General features: G+C 38.9%; 1 protein-coding gene across 1 annotated transcript in view; it reads left to right on the top strand.

The window, feature by feature from the left end:
- Nucleotides 1-10,285, top strand: part of JMY (junction mediating and regulatory protein, p53 cofactor) — a 63,983-nt gene extending 53,698 nt beyond the window's left edge. Inside the window, exons 10-11 of the mRNA XM_048932398.1 lie at nt 863-1,173; nt 4,576-10,285. Of these exons, the coding sequence (XP_048788355.1) occupies nt 863-1,170 (308 nt within the window). The 3' untranslated portion in view covers nt 1,171-1,173; nt 4,576-10,285. The remainder of the gene's footprint in view (nt 1-862; nt 1,174-4,575) is intronic.
- Nucleotides 10,286-12,366: the final 2,081 nt, after the last annotated feature.

The raw sequence follows: 12,366 nt of genomic DNA, 5'->3' as shown, positions 1-12,366 counted from the left end.
TACAAAGGAGGTTTTAGAAAGAAAAGAGTTAGAGCTGGATATTCATCTGTTGATTGATATGTGCTAGTGTTTGCTAACTAGTTTGTACTGTTTATTGTGTCACGTTCTCTACATAGAAGTCCTACCTACTTGTAGCTCTTAAAAGAGACAAAGCCCAATTTTTATTTCTGCAGAGAATTAGCTTCAGATTGATTGTAAAGAAAGGATGTGTGATAAATTAATTATGAAGGAAAGTAATTTGTACAGGCACATTGCAACTAGGTGCTTGTACATTTCTTAACCCAAAGGAGGAGGGAGATGCACCCTGTGGCTGTACTGCTTCCCTCACTGGTATGCATTAGTACTTACACAGTAGGTAAAACTGGCCTCAGAATGTAAGTGCAGAAAATGTAGATTCTCCTCTATGCGTGCATCCCTGTTGCTGAACAGTCCAGTACCTGTTCACTACATAAGTTTCCAAGTCAAGAAATATAAAGTAATGCGCATTTTCATTATGTCTTATTCATTGCAGATATTTTGATTTTCTTGACTTGTAATAGGAAAGCCATCTTCAATAAGTTTTTCTCCTTACCTATTACGAAATTTGTTCATTTCAGAAGTTATAATCTAGTATAAACTAGGATAAACTAGTATAATCTAGTATAATCTAGTTTTGATCTAGTAATAAGGAAGATAAATTTGGAAGTTAATACAAAAATAGAGCTGCAGAACGATGAAATTGAAACTGCAGTCTCCTTTATACTTATACTGTCAGATTATTACTTTAATTGCATGTGGCTGCTTTTGATTGTGTAGGAAATGTAAATAGCCACTGAATAAATTTAGTAAAAATGGTACTGAAGGTATTTTGATTTTACTGCAGTGAGTTCCCCGATGGATGAAGTGCTGGCTTCTTTGAAGCGTGGGAGCTTTCACTTAAGAAAAGTGGAGCAGAGAAGTCTCCCTCCTTTTCCTGATGAAGATGATAGCAATAACATCCTGGCGCAGATCAGGAAAGGGGTGAAACTGAAGAAAGTGCAGAAAGACGTGTTGAGAGAATCCTTTACAATTCTGCCTGATACTGACCCTCTGACAAGGAGCATCCATGAAGCGTTACGACGAATTAAAGAAGCATCACCTGAATCAGAGGATGAAGAGGAGAGTTTGCCTTGCACAGACTGGGAAAATTAACGTGTAATTGAATCAATTTAAAATACACACATATCTCTTCAACACTTTTATATAACAACAGCTGCTAAGCCTCAGGTCATGCGTTGTAGGATACGTAGTATGAAAGTGACTAAACTGCGTGATGTCCAGTGTGATAAAATATGCACACAGAAATTTAGTATCACTGACTTTTTAAAGCAAATTAGGGTTTCTATTAAGTAAAAGTTTTTTAAGACAACATCTTAGTCTATTATTGTTCTAATACTTTTGCTGAATAGTGACAGGACAGCTGCTATAAAAATCCTTGTTTCATTTAGGAAATTTGAAGGGAGTGTTTGCAACTTTTAAGTAGCAAAGCAAAAGCAGCACAATCGCTCTTGGACATATGCTATTATTATTTTCTAATTACTTCTGGCCTTGTAAAAAAAAATGTAGGATCTACCACTTCCAACTGAATAGCTCCAAGTCAAGGATCATAGATTTGACTGCTGAGCACACTGAAATCTCATTGGCTACTCCGTGTGACTCTTTGATAGCTTGGTTTTAATCTGTGAACACTCTGAATTTCTAGACTATAAGCAGTAAATATACACACACATAAAAAATACAATTTATACTTCTGCTCCTTACAGAAATCCCATGAACTTACTTAATACGAAGCTACAGTGCCTGATAGTACTTATCTTAGGCTTCAACAGATGAAGTTAGATAGAACTAAACAGGGATTGGCATTAGATTCTAAAATTAAGGCTGTATTAGTCTTATTTTTTTTTATTACAACAGCAGCATACAACACCGGTCTTCTGTGGTGGTTCCTTTCTGTTACTGACGTGTGGTTGAGCTGTCTGAATAGAGACAGTCTGAATAAAAGGTCCCCCTAAATTTATTTGTGATTATTTAGAATCTGGAGAGAAGAGAGATGACAACCTCTGAACAAAAATTATAAATCTGTTTAAAAATCAAAGGCTATTTCAAGAGTAGGTAAATGTTTATTATCCTTGCAACACAGCTAGCAGGATAACCTTTTTTGATGCTTTCCATCAAGCAGTTCTATGCTGGTTAGTTTTTGTCAGTTGTCACTCTTCAGCTACAGTAAAGTGCTGCAGCTGTTTAAAGTGTGTTGGTGGTGTAGTGCATCACCTGCTGAACTGCACATTGATATGCTATTTTCAAATAACTATATTTAAAACTTCCAGAAAGGAAAGTAAATTTTGCATTTATTTCCCCATGGAAGATGTCAGGGAGAAGTTCTTTGCTATGAGAATGGTGAGGTACTGACACAGGCTGACCAGAGATGTTGTGGATGCTCCATCCCTGGAGGTGTTCAAGGCCAGATTGGATGGGGCCCTTGGCAGCCTGGTCAAGTATTTGGTATGGAGGTTGGTGGCCCTGCATGTGGCGGGGGGTTGGAGATTCATGATCCTTGAGATCCCTTCCAACCTGGGCCATTCTGTGATTCTATGGACAAGTATAATAAACTCTTGCTGAAACTGAAAGTTCATTCATATTATTTTGCATTCTGAAAACTCTCACAGACCATTAGAAAGCAAGTCATAGGTGTAAGAAAAGGCTTACTTTGGAATTGGCTTGATTTTCTCAGTGCAGTTATTTTCTTTGTTTCCCAGATCACTTAGCAAGAGTATTATTTAACACTAAAGAGCATTTATATATATATATATATATATATATATATATATATATATATATATATATATATATATATATATAAACACACACACACATATTTGAAGTCGCTTCTGGATTTATACATGTATGCATCCAGAAGTGACTTTGAATGTTCTTAATCCAATTGCTGGACTCCCTAAACACTTTCCATTGGAACTGCATCCTTACGGAAGTCTTACAAGTACATTGTTGTACTATATAAATCAACATTTTTCTTGTTACCTTTTTACAGCCCTCTAGATGCATTTCAGAGTGTTGATTGAAAATCGCTGCTATGCAGTACCTGTAGTGCACTACTTCACATCACCTTTTAAAGCAGTACTGAACTGAAGTATCCTGTCAGTTTGCAGCTGTGTCCATTTCCCATCTTAAGGATGCACTTCAGACAAACATTGAGATCCTGTGAAATCAGTTGAACCTAAAGCAGGGTGCAGTGTTGGAGTTGTGAGTGTGTACTACTTGGAGTTTTTCACCCATCCAGAACCTGCTTTCTCTTACTAGTGTCTTACTCTATTAAGAAAACAATCTTTTTCTCATGAGATGAGACTTAGATTTCATTGAAGAATGGTTGTGCAAATGTGCTAACAGAGCAGAAATTAAAAACTGGCCCATGCTATCAAAATATGTGAAATAATCTGCTAGAACAGAAAGACTGAAACAAAGTCATGTTGAAATTCAGCAGAATAAATACTTTTTCCATAGGTGAGTGCTTGAACATATAGCCTGGTTACAGAAGTGTAGTAGAGAGGAAAAAGAGCTCAAAGAATAGTATTTTGTTTTTACTACCATAAGTTACTATTGATATCAGTTTGATACTATGCTTTATTAAAAAAGAATTGATATACTGATTTTTATCTGTAAGATCTGCATATCCAAAACCAGTTGCATAGGAATATTAGGTTCAAAACAGTTTTACAAAAGAATTTTGTCAGCTGCATTTCAAATTTTGCTTAGTATGCATGCATCCTTATAGACTAAATGTAATGTGATTATTTGCCTTAAGAATAGAAGCTAAATCTATATGTTTATCAGATGCCAAAAAGTGTCTTAGAATATGCATAGTAGATGAAAAAATATTATTGTACACCAATTTTCTTAGTTACTGACGTTTGGAGACAATCATAATTAATTTCTGCGGGAGACGTAGCCATATCTTGTATTAGGTACTGTGTGAGTTAAATTCTGTCTAAAACTGTGATTCCCTTTTTTTAAGAGCAGTCTTTCACACCTCACTCTAGGCCACATACAGTAATGCTGAGGCATTCCATGTATCTGAGGTACAGCTGAACAAGCAGCGTAAAGATGCAATGGATTCTGTGTGGGGAAAAAACGGAACAAGATTTTTATTTATCAGAAGTATCCCAAGCTTTTATAGTACACAGAGGTGGCCATACTACATTCAGAGTACTGTAAGCAGTTGCAAATTGTGGGTTTCTGGGAATGATGGACAGAGTAACTGGATGAAGAAGTCATCTGTTCTCTACAGCTTTTTAATCCAGGGCTTCTCCAAGCTCAGATCAGTGTTCAATGCAAAAATACCAGAAGGAAAAGGAGACTTTGTTATACTGTGTGTTAAGGTATCATTAGCTTGGGAGCAATGTTGCCCTGGGAACAGAGAATCGGGGCTTTTTCTAGACACATACCAGATTTGCATGTTGGACTTGCCTAATGTGTTGATAAGAGGACTTGTAAAGCTCTTTAGCTTTTCAGATGTTCCTTTTTTTTTTTTTTCCCGAACAGGTGATATACAGCCCCTGAAGTGAGACAAGAAATCCCAGTTGAAGATCACTTTTCCTCTTCATTTTGAAAATTCAGAGCCAGCAGTTTTGACCATCAGTTCCACAGGCGGCTTTCTTTCACAAAGAAATAGTGTTTCTTTGGGCAAATGATTCAGCATCTGGAAAAAATGGCTTGAAATGTAAATTTTTCAGGTCACTTTTTTCATTAATTGTTCTAAAAATTTTGGTTTGAGTAGAAAGTTAAGTTGTTTTGACATGCATTTTATATAATCAAGAATGCCTGACTTTTCAGCACTTTTCATATCTGTGTTAGTAGTGTGTGGCCAGTTAAGTGGAGAGAGCATTTTGAGCTGGGAGAATACTTGCTGTTAAAGGAACTAGTGATCTGGCTGAAACAACAGAACAGATATAAAATCTACCCTTCACAGCACTGAATATATCATCTGCTTGAAAACCAACTAAGTAGGTCCTCGCAGGAAAGCTAGCAGTGATGTTACAGAAAGAGCAGAATTCCGTGTTGCACTGCAGTAGCTGAAATTCAGTAATGTGCAACTATTACTTTTTTCTTCTTAGTTTGAAGAAGTGTTTGTCAGTATGAAAAACAGCAAGTGACTACAGCATAATGAGAAATAGGAGCTGACTTCAGTACGTATTTAAGAATGTGTTTCCAGCAAGGTGCATTTATAGCGAGACATACTGGCAGCACCTTTTTAGATGATCATTTGTAATCTTAAACTTTTCTAACATAGGCATTTTCATGCTTTTTTAAAATAATATTCAGCTGTGTTTAACCAAGTATACTTTATCATTTGTTGTAAGAAGCAATATTTTGTAATTTCATACTTAAAATTATTTTTGTTTGGTTTTAAAGGTTTTATTTGAATACTGTTTGCAGCCTTCTTTTAAAAAGATCAAAGCACTTAAGCGTAATTGACACTTCTGTTTTGAAAATATGCTTCTCTTTTTGTTTTAGTTATTCTCTTCAATTGCTGCAGAAGTATTTGTATTTTATACCCGAAGGCCTGCTGGCTGAAAAAAAAAAAAAAGGTTTCCTTTTGTTAATGACTTCTTGTTTTAAAAGGAAAAAAGTTACAACTTCCTCTGCAGTGAATGCTTAGAATTAATCCTAAGCTTCATGGCTGATGGCTGCAGACAGCTGCACTGAGAACGTGTGTCATTAGGGTAAGAGGTATCAGGAGAGAGAGAGTCTTGGAACATCCAGAAGCTCCATGTGATATTACATTCAGCCTGTTAAAATGTTAAGGAAGCTAAATTCTCACCAGCATTATATGTTTATCGATGTGACTTAGTCTGCGTTGAAAGTCTGCGGTCTGTGTCCTTGTGTAGTACGTCCCATTCTCCATTCCTCTTGTAAAATAACCAAGTATTATGGGGATAGTGTTTTTTTAGAGTGGAGTTATGCTTTGCTGCTGTCATACAACAGAACACGTACTGTGTCACTGTTCCTGACAGGAGATTGCATGTGTTCCTACTTACTTTTGTAAATAGGAACAGAAGCACACTCCTTAGTAACAGGTTATGTGCAGGAACCTCAGAGGTCAGATCATTCAGCTGTTCTGCTTTGGCTGTCCTGAAATTAAAACTCAATTGGACATCTCAGAAGGATGTCACAGTACCCTTGCTATTGACAGGCATTTTCTTAACCTTGTTGCCTTATTTACAGTAAGTGAACATCCATTCTTAAAGCACCCATGAGTAGCATAATTTCAGAGTGTGTTGATTTTTGCTGCATGTATTAGTGGTCAGATTATATGCTTCTCTCCTGAGATCAGTTCTATGGCACACTTGATACTGACTTTCCAAGAACCTAAAGCTGCAAGGCATATTTTCCTTAAATTGCTTTTCTGAATTCAGTTAATGATGTGGTTGTAAGCAAACACATGCAACAATAACAGTGATTTCAAAGTTAATCATTAGACGTGGCCTGTACTGTGAGTGGTGCATTTTTGCTCTGTGTTTATCATCACTTCCAGTCACACTGCACTTTGAAACTGAGTTAATTAAATTTTGACCACAGCACAAAGCAGAATTTGTTGCAGAATGGTAATTCAGGTTATACAGTTCATCTGAATCTTAGCGCTGTATAAATAGTGGTGATTGAGCAACTATGTCGGGTTTTGCTATTTTCCAGCTTACATTTTCATTCCTTACAGTATGCATATGGGACTCTAGCAAAATTTGAGGTCAAGAGAAAATATCATAATTCTAAAATATAGGTGCAGTGGTCCCTTTGCACAGTGTTTGTGTCTATGGTTTATGGTTGTGTTGTGATAAATATAGGTAGCTCAGTGCTTTACTGCAGATTTCAGATTTATTTGCCATGTGGTCTGTCAACTTTGCCTTGAATGTGTGCATGATTGAGAAAAATTACTGTCCTTAATCTGGTTTATATTTAGTTGAAATCTTAGGTTTCCTGTAGTAGCTTAGTTTATAGAAATGGATTTCTCATGGGAGCAAGTGTTTTATGTGCACACAAAGAGTAGTTGTTGTGCTGAGCATAGCAGCTTATATCAGTTCAGAACGGCCATCTTCCAGATGGAATGAAAATGGCATTTTCCTTCACATACTGCTGAAAAAAAGAAAACCAAAAAACAGAAAGCCACCAAATCCTAGGTTTTAATCTTAAACAAGTCACTAGATGTCACAATTTCACATCCCTACTGTGATACAGAAATTGTGCTTATGTAGTGTGCAAACTAATGCATCAGTCTTCCATCCTTCTCTGCAACTTGACAGTTTGCAGTGGGGGTGGGAGCAGCAAACAGGGAGAGCGTAGTCACAAGAACCTTACAGAACTTCTGACAATCCTGCAGATTTGGCTCTTTCATAGCTGATGGAAGCTCTAACGAATGTGTTGGTCCTTGAGAAACCATGGCAAGCATCACTACAGGAAAATCATTTAGACGTGTGCAAGGAAAGAGAACCTCCATGAAAAAGGCCTTTCTACGTATCACTGATGTTTTTCCTTTCTGGCTGGACTTCACTGTGGTGATTGCATCCATCTGTTGCTTGTTTATCTTAAGCAGTCTGTCAACTCTCATGCTTTTTCCATCTTTAGGAACTTGCTTTCATGGTTGTGGTTAAAATTGTTTTAAATGGTATGACTGATCCATCGCGGTAAGGAGTTGGAGGTATGTTTATTGTGCAAATGCTTATCTAAGGACTGAAGCATCTATGAGTGAGAACAAGAAATGAAAAACGAAACTTGTAGGTAACCAAAACATTGGACAAACAGGAAGCCTTTCATCTGAAACTGCATCTGCATCAACGTGAATTTCATCCTCTCATTCACAGAGGTCCCAGACCCCTTAAAAACGACCAATATTCTTAGTGCGTTCACTTTCTTTTCACGTTGTAGTTACCTTGCTTAAGCATCACTTCTAAGGTTTTCTAAAAAAATCTGACAGTCTGCGTCCTAAACCAGGCATCTGTAAAATAACTTAGTGTTATTATATATTGTGGTTTTTTTGTGGCTGCATTGGGGATAGAACTCAACTTCACTATGTTATTTGTAAAGAATCATTTTGATATATAAGCACTATATTCTGTAATGTCTAATATTAAGTAATGACAGATGTGTTGTTGAAATGCAACTTACTGAGAGGAGGAAGCAGAAACTCTCATTGGTCAATGTTCCCCTCACTTGTTTGTTGCACTGAACTTCAAGGGTGTAATTTGTAAATCAATTTTCTTCACATGTGTAATCAGATTTTATTTTCATTTTAATGCTTATGTAATTAACTTACCTGTGTATATTTCTGGTAATGATTCCATAAGCATGGACAGTATACCGTTATGTTTAGCACTACAGAATTAACGTTAAGAACAAGCGAAGCTTATTGCTAAGGAGCAAACGGAGCACCTTACTGGGAGAGCACACTGCGATTGTAGTGCTGCGGGGCTGACAGACAGGAGGTCGTTCCAGACTTGACTGCAAATTGCTCTTCAGTGTAGTAAGCACATTGACACACTGCTGCCAGTGCTGTAAGAAGCCCAGCAGTGGCTGTTTTTAACCTATAAATATACTGTAATTTAAAATTTTCCTATAAAATGAGTTTATATTTAATTGCTGCCTAATACATGTACTTAAAATTAGGATTTTTAGCAGGGCTGAGGGTGGGTGGGCATGCCGGTGTATTTCTGGGCTGTTGTATATACGTTTCTTTGCACTTCCCATTCAGTTTAACTGTTAACCCAAACCCAGCTCTGACTGTGACCTTTATGGACTTTATTGTGATGGAGGTCCACCTTCTGTGGCCCCGAGCTTCAGCATTTGACAGAAAAGGTCTTTCCATTCAAATGTGAATACCCTGATGTACCTCTAACGTGGAAATGACCAGGCAATGAATTTTACTCTGCTGAATTCAAGATGACTGTAGAGTATTATTTAAAGCCAGTATCTGAAGCTGTTAACCAGCATTTGGAAAGAGTCAGAGGGACAATTGCCTTTTGTGAGTGCAGCCCTAACTCTGCAGCGCTGTCACTGCAGAGATTGTTACCTGTTCCGTACTGTTCTGCCTTAGGTGGCTTTGACTTTCAGATCCTTTCAGGAGCACTTCTGATTTCTGAGTTGCGGAACAGGTGTTGGGGATCAGGGACACTCACTCAACATCTTCCAGTGTGTTACTGTGCTTGCTGTATGTGTTGGATTTAGTCTTACGTATTTACAGATACATCATCATGAGATTAAAGGAATTCAGATGACTGCAGATTGTCTCGCATGAATGACATCAGTAAAGGTTAATGATGTTAACTTCTTCTTTTAAAACCTGTTGAATAAATGAGAAATAATCAAAACCAGTTTGCCATTCACTAGCTTTGTGCAATATTACTGGCAGAATCGAACACTAGTGCTTGGCAGTAAGGAAGTCCTTTAACACCGTTGTATTCAAAGAAGACATATTAAATGCGTATTTTATTGTAAACAACTCTGCAGATTTGCTATACCTAAAAATGCTCAAGGCTATGAAGTATTAGGCAACAAGTATCTCCTAAAATAAAAAAAGGTAAACTAAGCAAACATTTCCAGCAATACCTAAAAACTAAAAAAACTGTAACTGTATGCCTTTTGCTCTCTTTTTCTTTAGTGCAGTTTCCCTGCCATGCAAGTTTATTGCTGTGTATTTCATGTTTTTAGTATCGTGACTCAGAAGTTTAAACCTGTACACCAAGTACTGAGCTCACCTTCTTGTACATGCGATGTAACATCATACTCACAGTTTTGGTGCTTAAAAATGATTCCTTTTTTCTTTATTAAAGGATATTTATTTGACCACTGTTTCATTTGAGTACATAGCAATGTTGGAAATATAAAAACAGTGCAGTTTGGTTCCTACCAAAAAATGCTCATCCATTGTTAAGTTTCTGTTGCTACTCTTTCAGTTCCTCAAACTGCCCAACCGCCACTAATGGCAGGTAGTGATGCCTGAGCTGAACTGCTGCAGGGAATAATGGTACCCGTGTAGAATCTTTGTAAACTGCTGCATAAATAAATCAGGTATTGTGGGAGAACCTTGCTCTTCAGTAGTGCAGGGTAATTGAGCTTAAGTGCAAACAGAAAACTAGTTACCATCGCTTAATGAAAAGACAAAAAATCTTTATGAAATGAGCAGATGTTTAAACTCAGGAACACAGATTGCTCAGATCCATTGCTACACTCCTGCACCTGAGCTCACCAGTGGCAATGCCATTGTGCAGGGGCAGAGTGGCCTCCAGCTGTGCTACATGTAGAAAGGCAAGGGGGTGGTGTGGTGGGAGACAGCAGGGCTGGAAGCATCTGGCTTCTTTTTTTTTTTTTTTTTTTTTTGTACAGGCAAGATGTAATTTGAATGGCCTCACATGGCAGCAGGGGAGCTTAGGCTGGATATTAGGAAGAATTTCTTCTCAGGAGTGGTGGTGCATTGGCATGGGTAGCCCAGGCAGCTGGTGGAGTCACCGTCCCTGCAGGTGTTTCAGAAGAGGGCAGAAGTTCTTAGGGACGTGGATTAGTGGGCAGTATGCGTGGAAGATGGGCGGTTGGGCAAGATGATTGTAGAGGTCTGTTCCAACCTGCATCCTGCTCTGCAGCGCTGTGCGTAGGGGTGTTTGTTGCCATCTGCAGTGTCTGCCTTGTTATCACAGGGAGCAGATCAGAGGCTGCTTTTCAGTAACTTGTAAGGGTATTCCTGTGGGCTGGAAGTAGATCTAGTGCATACATCAGATCTACAAATCAGTGTGTGGTTCTTGATGCACTTCCACAGCAGTGGTAGTCACAGTGAGGCCCAAATGTCTGCACAGCACAGAGGGGAGGTTGGAGCTGGGCAGAACTGCTTTTTTTTTTTTTTTTTCATCTTATATGTCAGATGGAAATGTACATTGTAAATAAGCATCACTGAGCCCAGGTCCACCTCACACTTAACAAACACTTGTCTCACAGAGGTCATGGATGGAGGGTTTACTCCTGCTCCAGGGCTCAGCAGAGGGGCTGTGGGGAGGGAGAGACTTAAAAACACGGAATGAGTTTGCCAGAGCTCTTTTTCTGATTATTTTAAGAAGCTTTTCTCAGTAGTGCTCACTGCTGCCTTCTGTTTTGCAGGTTTTCCCTTCCTGTTGCAGGAGGGAGGTGACAGCGAGCAGACCAGGTGCAGCACAGAGAGCCCATTTGGGCCTAATGCTGTAATGTTTTGTGCTGCGTTTTTATCTGTCAGGATAAAGCAGTGTAATTAACCTAAATATAAGTGTTCTCTGTAAAACTCAGATGAATCCCGCAGGCCGTGCAACTTGCAAGCATCACTCTATAGGTGCTGCATGATAGCAGGTGATGCTCCAGATGTTACCCAGAATGGTATCTGTACAGCTGCATTCAACTGTGGCTGCAAGCACCCAGTTTTCCATTGGCAGAACTGTGGGCCCTCCACCTTGTTGCTGCTGTGCCATCCCCCTCTCCCCCTTGCTCTGAGACTTGGGTCTGTCTCTTGAGCTTGTGCAAACCTTTGTTCCTGCCTCGGCTTTCATTAGCTCAATAAAAGGCACACCTCCCTCAGCACTGAGCCTTGGCAGCAGGGCAGCTGGAAAAAGGCAGGCAGAACTGCTGCCTGTCTTCATTGCAGATGCACTTCTCCTTCATCTGCCAAAACTCTGGCAACAATTGGAATAATTACACTCCAGATGAGCCCCTGTATCCACCACATGCTCCCTTCCTCCCCATTGTAACCATGTGCAGTCTGTGATGTGTGCTGAGATAACTGCCTGTGCTTGCTTCCCGCTTACCACGTGGATGTGATTTCTCTGCACATCTCACTACACGTGTCCTACATTGCTTGTGTGAGGCCAAGAAAATCCATCATCTTTCAGACATCATTTATTCTTTAGTTCATTTTTTAATCTTTCTTTCTAACTCGCAACACAATCCCTCTGTATATTGCTATTTGAAATTCACAGGAATAAGAAACTTGAAGAATCATGCAATTCATACAAAACATTTATATTGGCTACACTTTTTCTTCATATTTTATTTCAATCCCCATTAAATTCCAGCAGGAATGTATCTGAGCTCTGAGTGTACAAAGTCATCAGCGCATGCTTGAACTGCCATGCATGTTACCCACACAGTGTAGACACGACAGATGCTGTATGAACTGACGTAATGTGAAGCACTATGAGGCAGTGGCCATTCTTTTCCCACCCCCTTGCTTGCTGTGAGCAAACTGACATCTGGAGAAGACGGAGACCCACAAAAAACAGTTAGACAAGCCCCTCCACACCGCACCCAGCTCATCAAGGCATGTTAAAA

The sequence above is a fragment of the Lagopus muta genome, chromosome Z (assembly GCF_023343835.1).
Source record: "Lagopus muta isolate bLagMut1 chromosome Z, bLagMut1 primary, whole genome shotgun sequence".
In the NCBI taxonomy this organism is placed as follows: Eukaryota; Metazoa; Chordata; class Aves; order Galliformes; family Phasianidae; genus Lagopus; species Lagopus muta.
Note: the sequence above shows the minus strand (reverse complement) of the source record. Positions and strands in the feature narration are given on the sequence as shown.